The sequence below is a fragment of the Myxine glutinosa genome, chromosome 2 (assembly GCF_964187855.1).
Source record: "Myxine glutinosa chromosome 2, kmMyxGlut1.1, whole genome shotgun sequence".
Lineage (NCBI taxonomy): Eukaryota > Metazoa > Chordata > Myxini > Myxiniformes > Myxinidae > Myxine > Myxine glutinosa.
Window position 1 is genome coordinate 136,526,661 of NC_136262.1, and position 18,145 is coordinate 136,544,805.

Consider the following 18,145-nt stretch of genomic DNA (forward strand, 5'->3'; position numbering starts at 1 on the left):
AGAGCGATCTAATTCGTACCATGCTAAGCCAATGATGGAAGGGACGAAACCGTTGAATCAAAGGAAGAACAGATTTATTACACTATTTACAATGGTTTAGAAGAAGAAGGGACACAGGGCAGAACTTAAACAGTCTTAACTTATTCCCCAGACACGGGCCCGATCACTCACACGGGGAAATGGAAGGAGAATGTTCACGCGCTGAACGCGCCTGCTTCGGTCGCTCCAGGAACAGCTCACCCGGCGTGGCCCTCTGGCGGTCACAGCACGTATCCCGGCGAAGGCAGGCAGGCGGGAAAACGCACATCTGTGACCCGGCGCGGGTCGCTCTTTACAGCGCGATTAATACTGCGCGGAGTGCGGGGAGCAGGGCAAGTTCATGCACAACGGGGTTATGCTCAACTCAACTGAACTGCCGTATTCTCACAACTCCGATCTCGGAACTGGTCTGACTTGCCCTGCGCTCATCTCATCAGTGACTGAGGCGAGGGCTCTGGGCATAGGGTTATATCGCCCCGCCCTAGCCCGATTCGAACGATCCAAACCCCGCCTTTTGCCGAAGTGGTAAGTCACTCCCCTCGAGCCCTGATTGGCGGCTTGCGCTTACCGTTGGCTCCTCCTCCGCCTTCCTTCGGCCTTGGTCGACTTGTTCAGGCCTGCCTCGTGGTATTTCGCGCCAAAATCAAAAGCATCGAAGCATCATAAGGGCACCTAATTTTCACTGGCCTACTCAACGCAAAACTAACACAGGAAAAGGACTACGCTTACATTTACTAAGAAATAACTGAACTATCGCGAGGCTACATGTTGTAGTGTAACTGACTAGGAGGGGAAATTAACCTTTATTACAAAACCGCAACAATATATATACATATATATATATATTCTTATTTGTTTATACCATGTTGATCTTTATTTATTATTTGGAAACATCTAGGGAACATCTATTTTGACTGTCTCTCCTTTGGCATTGTTCTACCCCTCGTCATGTCACCATTTTCTTTCTCATAATCTGATTTTGTCGTTTCCCATTTCTTCCTTCCTCCTTCCCTCCAGGAAATCGTTAATTACAACTGCCGTAAGCTTGTTGCCTCCATGCCTCTGTTTGCCAATGCCGATCCAAACTTCGTGACAGCAATGCTCACGAAGCTCCAGTTTGAGGTTTACCAGCCCTTGGACTACATCATTCACGAGGGCACCGTGGGCAAGAAAATGTACTTCATCCAGCATGGAGTGGTGAGCATCCTGAGCCGTGGCAGCAAGGACACCAAGCTGGCTGACGGCTCCTACTTTGGAGGTGAGCACCTTTTGAGCTACTTAGCCGTGCACATGCATCAATAATGGAAAGTGGGTTCAGTGGCCCAATTAATACGGACTAAATGGTCTTTTGACAAGATGGTGATAAGTTAAACATCCGGTCCAAACGCACAATCCTGAAACATACATGGATCATTTAATCTTAGGTCAACCGACATGACCTGTGTTTCCGCAAATGAAAGAATCAACTGATAAAATCAAACTGGTTCTATAGCACTTAAGGCCTGGTGTTGGCTTATTTATTTATTTTTATTTTATTGTATATGTTGGAACCCATCTGTGGATCGGTCCCATCGGCCGATGGGTCTGACCCGTTTGGCGACCCATCTGTGGATGCACGAGAAATGACAATGCAGACCCATCGGCCGATGGGTCTGCGCCATCTGCGGATGTGTTGTTCACCTTGAAGGAATGTGTTGACAGAATGGTGCTCTTCAATCATTATTATTCAATCTTTTTTTATTCAATCTTCAATTAGGGTTAGGGTTAGGGTTAGGGTTAGGGTTAGGGTTGTTAGGGTTAGGGTTAGGGTTAGGGTTGTTAGGGTTAGGGTTGTTAGGGTTAGGGTTAGGGTTAGGGTTAGGTTAACTCATCCACCATTGATGCATACACATTCCTTCAAGGTGAACAACACATCCGCAGATGGCGCAGACCCATCGGCCGATGGGTCTGCATTGTCATTTCTCGTGCATCCACAGATGGGTCGCCAAACGGGTCAGACCCATCGGCCGATGGGACCGATCCACAGATGGGTTCCAACATATACAAGATCGAGGCTCGTGTAAGAGCTAATATCAATCACAAAAAAGGACAAACGCACACACAAAACATACAATAAAGGGAGCGGGAGACAAGATGGGGAGAGAGGGGGAAGCACACAAGTACAACAGCAGAGAACAGGGACATCGGGAGATCTGTGGGAGGGAGAGGGCTTGAGGGAGGGGCTAGGACTTCCAAGAAAGAAAGAAGTCGGGATTTCCAAAAAAAAAAGTGGATCTGGGGTGAAAAGTGGATCTGGGGTGAACGGGGGTAGAAAAGATCAAGGTTTTGGATGGGGGAAGATAAGAGATGGTGGTGAACAGCTGTTTAAAAGACCTGCAGGGAGGAGTGGGATTGAAGAGAGTGAGGGAGTTTGTTCCAAAGGCGGGAGAAAAGAGGAATGAAAGTGTGAAGGTGAGCAGAGAGTCTTGATTTTGGCAGTTTAACCATAAGAGGGTTGCAGGCAGATCTTGTGCGACCTGTAGGAATATTTGGTGGACAGAGCTCAGACAGAGCTGGGGGAGCAAGGCCGGAGAGGAGTCGGTAGAAGACAGAAAGACCACCAACCTGCCTGTGGTGAGTGAGTGAAAGGCCCTCGGAGATAGCTTCATCGCAGGAGATTCCAATGATTCTGAAAGCTTTGGTTTCAACCACGTGAAGCCGAGCTAGGTGTGAGGCAGGAGCACCAGCCCAGAGGGGAGAGCAGTATTCCATTGAGTTGTGGATGAAAGCAACTTGAGTGGTGAGGTGTTCAGGTGTGCCAAGGACGGACTTCGCACGACGGAGGATGCCCAGTCGGCGACTGGCTTTGGAGGCCAGCTTGGAAATGTGGTTTTCCCAAGAAAGATCATCGCAGATAGTGAGACCCAAAAGCGTGATTGACAGAACTTCTTGGAGAGGATTATTCAGAAAGTGGATGGGAGGGTTTTCCAGTCGGTCTTTTCGGAGAGACATAGTGAGAGTGTGAGATTTGTCAGGATTGAAAGACATCTTCCACTTGTTTGACCCGTCTGTGATTTTGTCCACGTCTGCAGAGAGTGAGGAGGCTGTAGACTGCCGATCTGAGGGATGAGGAATGGAGCGGCAGAGAGTGGAGTCATCAGCAAAGAGATAGAGAGGATTTTCAAGAGAGTCGGAGAGATCATTGATGAAGACCAGAAAAACCACAGGGCCCAGAACACTACCTTGGGGAACTCCAGCCTGAACAGGAAGGGGAGATGATATCTTTATGGTTAAGCTGTCTTGAGATGTCAGGGTCCTGAGTTCAAGCCTCTGTCAGGTCGTTGAATTAACACCACGTGGGTTGACTCAGCCTGGCATCCTTCAGGTTGGCAAAATGAGTACCAGCCTACTGGGATGAACGGGCCGCTCTAGTATCGGGCGTCGGAGTGGCGACCCGTCCAGGATTGGGTCCAATCGTGTAGAAAGTACTTCGGCAACCATATGGATGTGAATATGCAAAACGAAATGGTATTCTTCTTCTTCTTCTTGTTCTTCAATAAATGCACTTATTGGGAATTTCTCACCAAAGCACCGCAAACACATTTGATTGAGGCTCCAGAGGTTGTGGTTTGAATGTGGCTCGAGTCGACATCTCATTCCGTTTGAGTGAAGGAAGTAATGAAAGCCTGTGTAATTGATTACATAACTCCATTAAAATTGTGGTTAGACAAAGGTGTTGGGCCCAGTGGAGCATGTACATGGTTCATATGTTCATGTAACACTTTTCATGGTCGATATGAAATGCTCTTTCATTTGGTCTCCAGCACTTCCGCATCTGCCAGACACCTTGTTGATCCCTGCGGGTAAAAACTTGATGGCCAAATCTCAGCTGTTGAAATGCATTGCACGTTGTTAACTTCGGCAATACCAGTTACCAATTGCTCAGCTTGATGAGTTACCCAATGATTCTGTCGGTGTACAGTAGAGTACAGTAGAGTACATAACATCGGGTGTATTTCCTTCACTCAATAACTCTTATACCATGAGGATGCTTGAAGTATTCAGGGACCTTTTTGTTTATACTTTGAACTAACATTTTGTGTTTCAATAAGTATCCAAATACGATCCTTACATTTTGCTTTTCAAGGTAATCTCCAGTTTTGGACAAATACTTCTCCCATTACTCCCTCTGCAACAAAAGGTGGGCTGAGGTTATGTTTTCACCCCTGTTTGTCTGTGTGCTTGTCTTTGAGCACGATATCTCAAATATTATGGATGGATTCGGACGAAATTTGGTCGGCAGGTTGGGTGTCTGACAAGGAAGAATCGATTCAAGTTTGGTGAAGATTCGAATCCGGATCCAAATGCAGATACTAAAACTTTTTTGTTGAATCCTCACCATTGAGTGATAGGACCAAAAACGAAAAGTAGCAAAATATCTCCAAATATTATGGATGGATTCGGACGAAACTTGGTGGACCGGTTGGGTGTGTTTTTTTTTTTTTTTTTTGTTGTATACAAGATCGAGGCTCGTGAAAGAGCGAACATTAATCACACAGAAAGACAAACAGACACATAAAACAAATAACATCGGGAGCGGTAGACAAGATGGGGAGAGAGGGGGAAGGACACAAACACAACATTTGAGAGCAGGGACCGAGAGACATGGAGACATCGAGAGATCTGTGGGAGGGAGAGGGCTTTGGGGGGGAGGCATGTGAAGGGGGGGAGGCATGTGAAGGGGGGGGGGGGGGTGGGAGAGGTATAAACATATGGACACTGCCAGGATTTCCAGGAAATAAGTTGGAATTTCAAACAAGGTGGATCTGGGGTGAATTAGTGGGGGTAGAAAAGATCAAGGTTATGGATGGGGGAAGATAAGAGATGGTGGTGAACAGCTGTTTTAAAGACCTGGAGGGAGGAGAGGGATTGAAGGGAGTGTGGGAGTTTGTTCCACAGGCGGGAGAAAAGAGGAATGAAAGAGTGAAGGTGAGCAGAGAGCCGAGATTTCGGCAGTTTAACCATCAGAGGGTTGCTGGCAGATCTTGTGCGACCTGTAGGAATATTTGGGGGACAGAGCACAGAGAGAGCTGGGGGAGCAAGGCCGGAGAGGAGTCGGTAGAAGACAGAAAGACCACCTACCTGCCTGCGGTGAGTGAGTGAAAGGCCCTCAGAGATAGCTTCATCGCGGGAGATTCCAATGATTTTGAAAGCTTTGGATTCAACAGCGTGAAGCCGAGCCAGGTGTGAGGCAGGAGCACCAGCCCATAGGGGAGAACAGTATTCCATAGAGCTGCGGATGAAAGCCTTGTATGTGGTGAGGAGCTCAGGTGTGCCGAGGAAGGACTTCGCACGACGGAGGATGCCCAGTCGGCGACTGGCTTTGGAGGCCAGCTTGGAAATGTGGTTTTCCCAAGAAAGATCATGGCAGATAGTGAGACCCAAAAGCTTGAGTGACAGAACTTCTTGGAGAGGATTGTTGAGAAAGTAGATGGGAGGGTTGTCCAGTCGATCTTTTCGGAGAGACATAGTAAGAGAGTGAGATTTGGCAGGATTGAAAGACATGTTCCACTTGTTTGACCAGTCTGTGATTTTGTCCAGGTCTTCAGAGAGTGAGGAGGCTGCAGACTGCCGATCTGAGGGAAGAGGAATGGAGCGGCAGAGAGTGGAGTCATCAGCAAAGAGATAGAGAGGATTTTCCAGAGAGTCAGAGAGATCATTGATAAAGACCAGAAAAAGCACAGGGCCCAGCACACTTCCTTGGGGAACTCCAGCCTGAACAGGAAGGGGAGATGAGAGAAATCCATTCAGGGCCACACGTTGACTACGACCAGAGAGGAAGTCCGCAAGCCATGCATGGAGATTTCCATGGATACCATAGGAGGAGAGTTTGGTGAGCAGAGCTGGGTGCCAGACCGTATCAAAGGCTCTTGATATGTCAAGGGAGACAGCTCTGATTTCCTGTTTGGCATTGAGGACCTCCATCCATTGTTGAGACAGCAGAAGCAGCATGTCCAGAGTAGAGTGACCTGGTCTGAAACCAAATTGATGATCAGAGATCAAGCCATTGGAGAAGAGGAAAGATTTCATATCCGAAGCAATGATGGATTCCATGACTTTGCTGATAATTGGGAGCAGGCTGATTGGTCTGTAGTTGCAAGGATCTGTTTTTGCACCTTTTTTGTGTAAAGCGGTAATGTTAGCTGATTTCCAGGATGCTGGCAGATGACCTTGAGCAAAAGATAGGGTGAAAAGAACAGAGAGAGGGTGAGATAGAGCGGCAGAGCAGGATTTTAGGACCCGTGGGCTGATGCCGTCTGGTCCAGTTGCAGAATCAGAGTCGAGGTTTGACAAAAACTCCTCCACCTTGTCAGGAGAGAAGGACACAGAGTCCAGGAGCAGTTGGGTTCGACTGGGAAAGGAGGGAACAGAGAGAGATGGGTTTGGGACTAAGGATTTCGAGGCAAACACAGAGTTGAGGCATTCGGCTTTGTCACGTGCGATGTCAACTGTGTGGCCATTTGAGGTAAGGGAGGGGATGGAGGGGGAACAAACACCAGAAACGGATTTGACCAGACGCCACCAGGATTTGGAGGAAGGAGACAGGTTTGAGAGTGACAAGGAAGGATCGATTCGATTTTGGTGCAGATCTGAATATAGATTCGGATATGAGAATTATTTAATTTTTAAGCGATTCTTCACCATTGGGAGGGAGATATGGCCAAAATGATACATAGTAGGATATCTCAAAAAGTTATGGACGGATTTGGACGAAATTTGGTGGGCAGGTTGGGTATCTGACAAGGAAGAATCGATTCAATTTTGGTGAAGATTCGAATCCGGATCCAAATGCAGATACTAAAACATTTTTGTTGAATCTTCACCATTGAGTGATAGGACCAAAAACGAAAAGTAGCAAAATATCTCCAAATATTATGGATGGATTCGGACGAAACTTGGTGGATGAGTTGGTTTGGTGACAAGAACAAGCCGATTCGATTTTGGTCAATATTCGAATCCGGATCCAGATGCAGATACTAAAACTTTTTTTGTTGAATCCTCACCATTGAGTGATAGGACCAAAAACGAAAAGTAGCAAAATATCTCCAAATATTATGGATGGATTCGGACGAAACCTGGTGGACCGGTTGGGTGTGTGACAAGGAAGAATCGATTCGATTTTGGTGAAGATCTGAATATAGATTCGGATATGAGAATTATTTAATTTTTAAGCGATTCTTCACCATTGGGAGGGAGATATGGCCAAAATGATACATAGCAGGATATCTCAAAAAGTTATGGACGGATTTGGACGAAATTTGGTGGGCAGGTTGGGTGTCTGACAAGGAAGAATCGATTCAATTTTGGTGAAGATTCGAATCCGGATCCAAATGCAGATACTAAAACATTTTTGTTGAATCTTCACCATTGAGTGATAGGACCAAAAACGAAAAGTAGCAAAATATCTCCAAATATTATGGATGGATTCGGACGAAATTTGGTCGGCAGGTTGGGTGTCTGACAAGGAAGAATCGATTCAAGTTTGGTGAAGATTCGAATCCGGATCCAGATGCAGATACTAAAACTTTTTTGTTGAATCCTCACCATTGAGTGATAGGACCAAAAACGAAAAGTAGCAAAATATCTCCAAATATTATGGATGGATTCGGACGAAACTTGGTGGATGAGTTGGTTTGGTGACAAGAACAAGCCGATTCGATTTTGGTCAATATTCGAATCCGGATCCAGATGCAGATACTAAAACTTTTTTTTGTTGAATCCTCACCATTGAGTGATAGGACCAAAAACGAAAAGTAGCAAAATATCTCCAAATATTATGGATGGATTCGGACGAAACCTGGTGGACCGGTTGGGTGTGTGACAAGGAAGAATCGATTCGATTTTGGTGAAGATCTGAATATAGATTCGGATATGAGAATTATTTAATTTTTAAGCGATTCTTCACCATTGGGAGGGAGATATGGCCAAAATGATACATAGCAGGATATCTCAAAAAGTTATGGACGGATTTGGACGAAATTTGGTGGGCAGGTTGGGTGTCTGACAAGGAAGAATCGATTCAATTTTGGTGAAGATTCGAATCCGGATCCAAATGCAGATACTAAAACATTTTTGTTGAATCTTCACCATTGAGTGATAGGACCAAAAACGAAAAGTAGCAAAATATCTCCAAATATTATGGATGGATTCGGACGAAACTTGGTGGATGAGTTGGTTTGGTGACAAGAACAAGCCGATTCGATTTTGGTGAATATTCGAATCCGGATCCAGATGCAGATACTAAAACTTTTTTTGTTGAATCCTCACCATTGAGTGACCAAAAACTAAAAGGAGCAAAATATCTCCAAATATTATGGATGGATTTGGACGAAACTTGGTGGATAAGTTGGTTTGGTGACGAGAACAAGCCGATTCGATTTTGGTTCAGGTCGGAATCCAGATCCGGCCCATCAGTGGATGCAAAACGTAACCTGTTCAGCCTGGTGCAGGTATGCGCTCTACCGAGTGCCGTTGTAGTTGTGGAAGTTTTTGTCTGCATTCCGTGTGGAATTCTTTCAGGTGTGCATATAGCCAGGTGCAGGACACACACATCAATCTTATAATGGGCTCGTTTGTCAAGGTTTTGCCCTCAAGGTGTTCCTTGATACAGATGTCCTTGACAGGCAATTATAACCATGCCGAGTAGTCGATCATCTGTAAATTTGAGCAGGCCTGGTTTTCATTGACCCAAATTTAATGATCATTCTCCATTCCGCCACATTTGATGTTATCTCACTCGCTGCCATCTTGATTTTGAGCACATGCATTAAAGCTGGTACCACGTGATTATAGATCCAATTTACCAACACCATATATAAATAAAATCACTCAAAAGGTAAAAATCAACACGTGTTACTCCACCTGTTATCAGCAAAAGTGCACACCATACTTAACCATCATTTACATTGATATTGGAAAGCAAGAAAATTATTACCTTCGCCACCAAAGGTGGATGGAGGTTATGTTTTCACCCCTGTCTGTCCGTTTGTCTGTCCGTTTGTGAACAAAATATCTCAAAAAGTTGTGGACGGATTCGGACGAAATTTGGCAGAGAAGTAGCGAATGTGACTAGGACGAAATGATTAGATTTTGGTGAATATCCGGATTCGGATCCGGATACTAGAAGTGATTCTTCACCATTGGGAGATAGGGCCAAAAACTATACATAGCAGGATATCTTAAACATAGGGGCAATACACCTGGCACTCACCTGGTAGAATAAACAGTATACTGCACCGACTAAGGGTATTTTAAACCAATTTCAATGGTTGCTCGAAGACAGGGCAGCATGTAGAATCATACTAACATAATCATAAGACTGAACAAATAAACAAAAAAATACCTATTTTGGGGGACAACCCCACCCCCTCCCACTCCGTGTACTTCCTCAAACCCCAATTTTTCCAATGCCTTGAACAAACATTGCTACATCACAGGTGATGAAGGTTGTGGTGAAGTTTCATCAAAATATTGTGTGTAGTTTCAGAGGAAAAAGCAAATATCTATTTTGAGGGGGGTCAAACCTGGACCCACTTTGACCCCGGTAGACCCCCTTAGACCTCAATTTTTTTTTAATGCCGTGAACAAACTTTAGTCACAACACAGCAAATATCATTTGTGCCAAATTTTGTCGCAATTTCATAAGCGGTTTCGGAGAAGAAGTTTTAAGTGTTCATACGGACTGAAGTGACGAGTGGCGTGCTGATGAACTGAGTAGCGTGCTGACGAGGAGGGGAGGGGAGTGTCGTTGAAGCTGAAGGGAAAGTTGTATGCTGCAGGTGTGAGAAGTGTTATGATTTATGGGAGCGAGACATGGGTAATGAACGTAGAGCAGCAACGAAGGCTGGAAAGGGTGGAAATGCGAATGGTTCGGTGGATGTGCGGAGTATTGTTGAGAGAGAGGAAGACAAATGATGAATTGCGAAAGATAAGGGAATAGAGCCTGTGATTGATGCTGTGAAGAGGAACAGGTTGAGATGGTTTGGTCATGTGTTGAGGAAGGATGAAAGTGATGGGTTGAGTTGAGTGATGGAAATGAATGTAGAGGGAAGTAGAAGACCAATAAAGACTTGGCTAAAGGTGGTGGAAGAAGAAATGCGGGCAAGGGGGTTAAACAAGGGGAGATTTGTATTTCTTTGGTTTGCCATGGAACAAAATGTAAAAAGCTGAAAAAATTACTAAATCTTAGTTTATTCCACAAAGAAATCCAAAAATGGCCCAGACAGTATTATTGCACCTTTTAGAAGTTGTTATGAATCATTACATTTCAAGCAGGTGATTCTCCTTTACTTTGGAATTGAACTCACCTGTGGTGAGTGCAGGTGCTTGCATTATAAAAATCACTCCTTCAACCAGTTTGAATGGAGAAAAGGAGTCATTCTGCTGTTTTGTGTCACTGTGTGTACCGCAATGAGCATGGAGAAAAGAAAGGAAACCAGAGAATTGTCTGAGGAGGTCAGACACAAGATTGTAGCAAAGCATGGACAATCTCAAGACTACAGGTCGATCTCCAGAGACCTCAATGTTCCTGCGTCCACCGTACGGGATGCTATCAGTAAGTTTAAGGCCCATGGCACTGTAGCCAACCTCCCTGGATGTGGCGAAGATAAATCTTGATCGAAGATTGCAGTGAAGGATTGTTGGAATGGTGGAGAAAGCACCTCAATCAACTCCCAAACAGATACAAACTCACCTTCAGACACAAGGTATGACAGTTTAAACTCGCACCATCTGTCACCAACTCAATGAAAGGGGTTCTAAGGTAGAAGACCCAGGAGGACACCACTGCTGAGAAAGCCTGACTGAAGTTTTCCAAAACACACCTGAACATGCCAAAATCCTTCTGGGAGAATGTCCTGTGGACATATGAGACCAAATTAGAGCTTTATGGTAAAGCACATCATCTCTATGTTTACAGAAAACAAAATGAAGCCTTCAAAGAAAAGAACACCTTCCCTACAATCAAACATGGAGGAGGTTCAGTGATGTTTTGCAGTTACTGTGCTGCCTCTGGCACTGGGTACCTTGAATGTGTGCATGGCGTCATGAAATCAGGAGATTACCAAGGAATTTTGGAGCGCAATGTTCAACCCTGTGTCAGAAAGCTGGGTCTCCATCGAAGGTCATGGGTCGTGCAGCAGAACAATGACCCCAAACACACTTCAAAAAGCACCCAGGAATGGTTCAAGACAAAACGCTGGACTGTTCTGAAGTGGCCAGAAACGAGTCCAGATCTAAATCCCATTAAACAACTGTGGAGAGATCTGAAAACAGCAGTCAGGAGAAGGTACCCTTAAAATCTGGGAGAACTGGAGCAGTTTACACAAGAAGAGTGGGACAAAGTGCCAGTAGAGAGGTGTAGGAAGCTCATTCATGGCTATAGGAAGTGATTGACTGCAGGTATTTTGACCAAAGTCTGTGATACCAAATATTAACTCTGGGGTGTCAATAATTTTGTCATTGCCATTTCTTTTTATTTTTTGATTAAAAGGATATTTTAAGTTTTGAATCAAAAACAAAGGTTCTGTAATATTAACAGTGAAATAAAGAATTATGGAGTCCAAATACTTTTGTCAATTTCATCTTATTTTTTAGAGAGGATTGTGAGTTATTTGAAAAAAGTGCAACGGTGCCATTATTTTTGGCCATGACTGTAGATACGTACTCGTATATTAAAAGTTCCATTGCAGAGGTTGTAGAGAAAAGCAGCATAATAAAATGCACATCACTGCATCATCTTTTGCCTGATGTATCAATGTATGCAATTACATTTTAAAAATCAAATTTCCCAACAGCATATGGTCAATGTCAAAATACCAGCCTCTCTCCCTTGGCTTGCTCTCATTGGAAGATGTGGAAGGAAACCCTTCAATGTGTCTGCCATGAGGATCTTGTATTGTTAACATAGACGGCTTTCAAAATGTAATCATGAGGTATTGGTACCAAGTTAGTTTGTACATATCGTGGTGTTGGTACAAAGTTATTTTGTACATATCGTGGTGTTGATACCAAGTTATTTTGTACATATCGAGGTATTGGTCCAAAGTTATTTTGTACATATCATGGTGTTGGTACTAAGTTCGTTTGTACATATCGAGGTATTGGTGCTAAGTTAGTTTGTACAAATCGAGGTATTGGTGCTAAGTTAGTTGGTACATATCGAGGTATTAGTACTAAGTTAGTTTGTACATATCATGGTATTGGTACTAAGTTAGTTTTTTACATGTCGAGGTATTGGTACTAAGTTAGTTTGTACATACCGTGGTATTAGTACTAAGTTAGTTTGTACATACCGTGGTATCAGCACGAAGTTTTTTTTGTACATATCGTGGTGTTGGTACTAAGTTATTTTGTGCATATCGTGGTGTTGGTACTAAGTTAGTTTGTACATATCGAGGTATTGGTACGAAGTTAGTTTGCACATATCGAGGTATTAGTACTAAGTTAGTTTGTACATATCGAGGTATTGGTACTAAGTTAGTTTGCACATATCGAGGTATTAGCACTAAGTTAGTTTGTACATATCGAGGTATTGGTACTAATACCTTGATTTGTACATATCGAGGTGTTGGTACTAAGTTATTTTGTACATATCGTGGTGTTGGTACAAAGTTATTTTGTGCATATCGTGGTGCTGGTACTAAGTTATTTTGTACATATCGTGGTGTTGGTACTAAGTTAGTTTGTACATATCGTGGTATTAGCACTAAGTTAGTTTGTACATATCGAGGTATTAGTACCAAGTTATTTTGTACATATCGAGGTATTGGTACTAAGTTATTTTGTACATATCGAGGTATTAGTACCAAGTTATTTTGTACATATCGAGGTATTGGTGCTAAGTTAGTTTGTACATATCATGGTATTAGCACTAAGTTAGTTTGTACATTTCATGGTATTGGTACCGAGTTATTTTGTACATATCGTGGTGTTGGTACTAAGTTATTTTGCACATGTCGAGGTGTTGGTGCTAAGTTAGTTTGTACATATCATGGTATTAGCACTAAGTTAGTTTGTACATATCGAGGTATTGGTACTAAGTTATTTTGTACATATCGTGGTGTTGGTACCAAGTTATTTTGTACATATCGAGGTATTGGTACTAAGTTATTTTGTACATATCGTGGTGTTGGTACCAAGTTATTTTGTACATGTCGAGGTATTTGTACTAAGTTATTTTGTACATATCGTGGTGTTGGTACCAAGTTATTTTGTACATGTCGAGGTATTTGTACTAAGTTATTTTGTACATATCGAGGTATTGGTGCTAAGTTAGTTTGTACATATCATGGTATTAGCACTAAGTTAGTTTGTACATTTCATGGGATTGGTACCGAGTTATTTTGTACATATCGTGGTGTTGGTGCTAAGTTAGTTTGTACATATCATGGTATTAGCACTAAGTTAGTTTGTACATATCGAGGTATTGGTACTAAGTTCGAGATCGAGATCTCGCGAGATCTTGTCGGGGCGGTCACGGTTTTTCGAAGCTGTTCCACGATCTTCACGCACGTTCGAAGTTAAGTAATTGTCACATTTGTATTTTTGTCGAAACTGTATTTATCTTACGTGTGTGTACCTTTTGCGTGTCCCTCGGAAGATTATATTATCGGTGTTAATCTTTCATACCTGTAAAAAATAGTCGAGTATTTCGCGCCACGCGGCCTAGTTGTTGAAGCTTCCGACCTTGAGGCCTGGTTCTCTCCGGGCATCCAAAGCGGTTATTTTTTCATTCGTGTGTTTGTCAAATTTCAACTCGTTATTTTATAGTCCATGCGTTATTGTTTGTTTATAGTTAGTTTTGGTTTGAATTTCCTGTAACTCGTAATTAATTAATCGTGTTCTGCTCCGAGTGTGCGGCCTTGTACCTCCGTCGGTGCTTGTTTACTTAAGTCCCCTACATCGTGTTTTGCTTGGCTCTTAGTTTTTCCCCTTCTACCCCGAACATAATACTCTTTGTCTAACGTTTTAAATACATTTATTTAAAATACCACCCCCCCCCCCCCCCCCAAAAAAAAACAAAACAAAAAAACATTTATTTTCCTTTCTCCACGTGTGCTTTGTCTCATCCTGTACTTTCTGTTCAGGTGTGCTGTTCGCCCCGCCCCCATTATCTCCTTGCCATCCACCTTTTGCCCTGTCCACGTGACTCGTGGTGGTCCCTCTCGGCTGTCCCCCCGTTGGTACTTTGTGCATATAAGATTGTTTTCGGTTCCGTTTTAATATTATTTAAATATGTATAAACTTTCCCCTTCAGTGTTTTATTCAATGGTATATTACAACACGCTGTCTTTCTTCCTATTTAAAAGGCTTTTTTCAAATTCCTCTCCATCTCATTCCACATCAAAAAAAAGAAATTCAATCTCTTATACGTCTCCCTCACGACATGGTCTAAATTCACATTCATTCCACCCCTCCTCCATCGTTCTGAATCGGATTGCTAACTTGAAAATCACAACAAACCCAATTTGTTATCAATGTTCGTCTTTCATTAATCATCCACTTTCGAAACTCCCCTCTAGCCCCTCCCCTCCAAATCCCCCCCCTTGCACCTACACTCCGAAACTCTCCCCTTGCCCCTACACTCCTAAACTCCCCCCTTGCCCCTCCACTCCGAAACTCCTCCCTTGCCCCTCCACCCCTAAACTCCCCCCTTGCCCCTCTACTCCTGAACTCCCTCCTTGCCCTTCCCCTCCTAAACTCCCCCCCTGCCCCTCCCCTCCAAATCCCCCCCCTGCCCCTACACTCCTAAACTACCCCCTTGCCCCTCCATTCCTAAACTCCCCCCTTGCCCCTCCCCTCCTAAACTCCCCCCTCACTCCTCCCCTTCAAAACTCTCCCCCAACCCCTCCCATTCAAATCTCCCCCCATACCATTCCTCTCCAATTCTCCCTCCTCCTCCTCAAAGCTGCCTCCTCCCCCCCCCCCAACCTCTACTTTCCTCTGCCCCCCCTCAAAGAACCCCTCACTGTGCCTCATCCCTTCACCATCAAACCTTTCATCCTCCTCATCCTTCCCTTTCTTGGAACTCTTCTGTAATCTCTGACACACTATCAACTGCTCTTCCTACCTCCCCCTCTCATCCTTCATCTTACCCTACTCCTCCCCTCCCCTGTCCTGTACCCAATGCTCCCCCTCTCTCTTCATTAACGGTATGGACCTCAAACATCCGGGGCCTTCGCTCAAACCTGACTGATCTCTCCATACAGGTTGCTTCTGACAATCCAGACTTGATCTGCTTAACAGAGACTTTCCTCCTTCAAGATGTCTCTGATTCCTTAATATCTCTTCCTGGTTACTCCCTCCTCCGGTATGATAGACCTGAGCCTCGTCCTGGTGGTGGGGTGGCTATCTTTATCAAAAACTCTCTTCCTCACTCTCCTTGCACTGCCCTCTCTCCTCCTCACCCCCAGGAGTACCTCTGGCTACGGCTTCCTCTCTGCTCCCACCTTTTGTTCATATGTGTTCTGTACCGTCCTCCAAACAGTGATGACTCCATTTACATTTCACTGTCTGACAACATGGACCAACTTCTATCCACTCATCCCAACTCTCTCTTCCTCATATGTGGTGACTTCAACTGTCATCATGCCAGCTGGTTGGGTGTGGGTTCCTCTCTCACCAGTCATGGCACCTCAGCAAAGGACTTCTGTGACTCACTGGGATTGACACAATCTGTCAATTTCCCAACCCGGATCTCAGCCAATGGAATATCTTCTCTTCTAGACTTGGTTATGACAAACTTCCCTGCTAATGTCTGCTGCTCTTCTTCTGCTCCAATCGGTTCTTCTCATCATGTGCTTGTCAAAGTGGACATCTCTCTGGCCATTCTCAGAGAGCCTCCTCAGCATCGACGAGTCTGGCATTTCACTCAGGCCGACTGGGACGGTCTTCAAGCAGCCATCAATCGTCTGGATTGGTCTCCCATCTCCACTGCCTCTGACATCAATTCTTCCTGGGAATTCTTCAAAAGCAAACTGCTCTCTCCCATGCACAGATTTATCCCATCTCGTCTTCAGTTGTCTTACCCTTCCTCCCGTCCATGGTACACTGAATCTTGTGGTGAGGCAGTTGCCCTGAAACAACTTGCCTTGCCTCTTGGAAGGCTAATCCAACTGAAGGCAATCTCAGTTCCTTCCACCAAGCTCGGAACAAGTGTGTGTCTACCCTCAGGAGTGCCAGGAAGCACTATCTCTCCACACTGAAGAATGAACTCTCAAACCTGTCTCCTTCCTCCAAATCCTGGTGGTGTCTGGTCAAATCCGTTTCTGGTGTTTGTTCCCCCTCCATCCCCTCCCTTACCTCAAATGGCCACACAGTTGACATCGCACGTGACAAAGCCGAATGCCTCAACTCTGTGTTTGCCTCAAAATCTTTAGTCCCAAACCCATCTCTCTCTGTTCCCACCTTTCCCAATCGAACCCAACTGCTCCTGGACTCTGTATCCTTCTCTCCTGACAAGGTGGAGGAGTTTTTGTCTAACCTCGACTCTGATTCTGCAACTGGACCAGACGGCATCAGCCCACGGGTCCTAAAATCCTGCTCTGCTGCTCTATCTCACCCTCTCTCTGTTCTTTTCACCCTCTCTTTTGCACAAGGTCATCTGCCAGCATCCTGGAAATCAGCAAACATTACCGCTTTACACAAAAAAGGTGCAAAAACAGATCCTTGCAACTACAGACCAATCAGCCTGCTCCCAATTATCAGCAAAGTCATGGAATCCATCATTGCCTCGGATATGAAATCTTTCCTCTTCTCCAATGGCTTGATCTCTGATCATCAATTTGGTTTCAGACCAGGTCACTCTACTCTGGACATGCTGCTTCTGCTGTCTCAACAATGGATGGAGGTCCTCAATGCCAAACAGGAAATCAGAGCTGTCTCCCTTGACATATCACGTGCCTTCGATACGGTCTGGCACCCAGCTCTGCTCACCAAACTCTCCTCCTATGGTATCCATGGAAATCTCCATGCATGGCTTGCGGACTTCCTCTCTGGTCGTAGTCAACGTGTGGCCCTGAATGGATTTCTCTCATCTCCCCTTCCTGTTCAGGCTGGAGTTCCCCAAGGCAGTGTTCTGAGCCCTGTGCTTTTTCTGGTCTTTATCAATGATCTCTCCGACTCTCTGGAAAATCCTCTCTATCTCTTTGCTGATGACTCCACTCTCTGCCGCTCCATTCCTCTTCCCTCAGATTGGCAGTCTGCAGCCTCCTCACTCTCTGAAGACTTGGACAAAATCAGAGACTGGTCAAACAAGTGGAACATGTCTTTCAACCTGACAAATCTCACACTCTTACTATGTCTCTCCGAAAAGATAGACTGGACAACCCTCCCATCTACTTTCTCAACAATCCTCTCCAAGAAGTTCTGTCGCTCAAGCTTTTGGGTCTCACTATCTGCCATGATCTTTCTTGGGAAAACCACATTTCCAAGCTGGCCTCCAAAGCCAGTCGCCGACTGGGCATCCTCCGTCGTGCGAAGTCCTTCCTCGGCACACCTGAGCTCCTCACCACATACAAGGCTTTCATCCGCAGCTCAATGGAATACTGTTCTCCCCTATGGGCCGGTGCTCCTGCCTCACACCTAGCTCGGCTTCACGCTGTTGAAACCAAAGCTTTCAGAATTATTGGAATCTCCCGCGATGAAGCTAACTCTGAGGGCCTTTCACTCACTCACCGCAGGCAGGTAGGTGGTCTTTCTGTCTTCTTCCGACTCCTCTCCGGCCTTGCACCCCCAGCTCTCTCTGTGCTCTGTCCCCCAAATATTCCTACAGGTCACACAAGATCTGGCAGCAACCCTCTGATGGTTAAACTGCCGAAATCTCGGCTCTCTGCTCACCTTCACTCTTTCATTCCTCTTTTCTCCCGCCTCTAGAACAAACTCCCTCACTCTCTTCAATCCCACTCCTCCCTCCAGGTCTTTAAAACAGCTGTTCACCACCATCTCTTATCTTCCCCCATCCAAAACCTTGATCTTTTCTACCCCCGCTAATTCACCCCAGATCCACCTTGTTTGAAATTCCAACTTCTTTCCTGGAAGTCCTGGCAGTGTCCATATGTTTTATACC

The 18,145-nt window shown here is 44.8% G+C and overlaps 1 protein-coding gene across 1 annotated transcript in view; it reads left to right on the top strand.

Moving 5' to 3' along the window:
• The window catches only part of LOC137421211 (potassium/sodium hyperpolarization-activated cyclic nucleotide-gated channel 4-like), a 217,025-nt gene that overhangs the window by 138,772 nt on the left and 60,108 nt on the right, over positions 1–18,145 (top strand). The window contains exon 6 of the mRNA XM_068107034.2: positions 1,057–1,297. Coding sequence (XP_067963135.2) covers positions 1,057–1,297 — 241 coding nt within the window. The remainder of the gene's footprint in view (positions 1–1,056; positions 1,298–18,145) is intronic.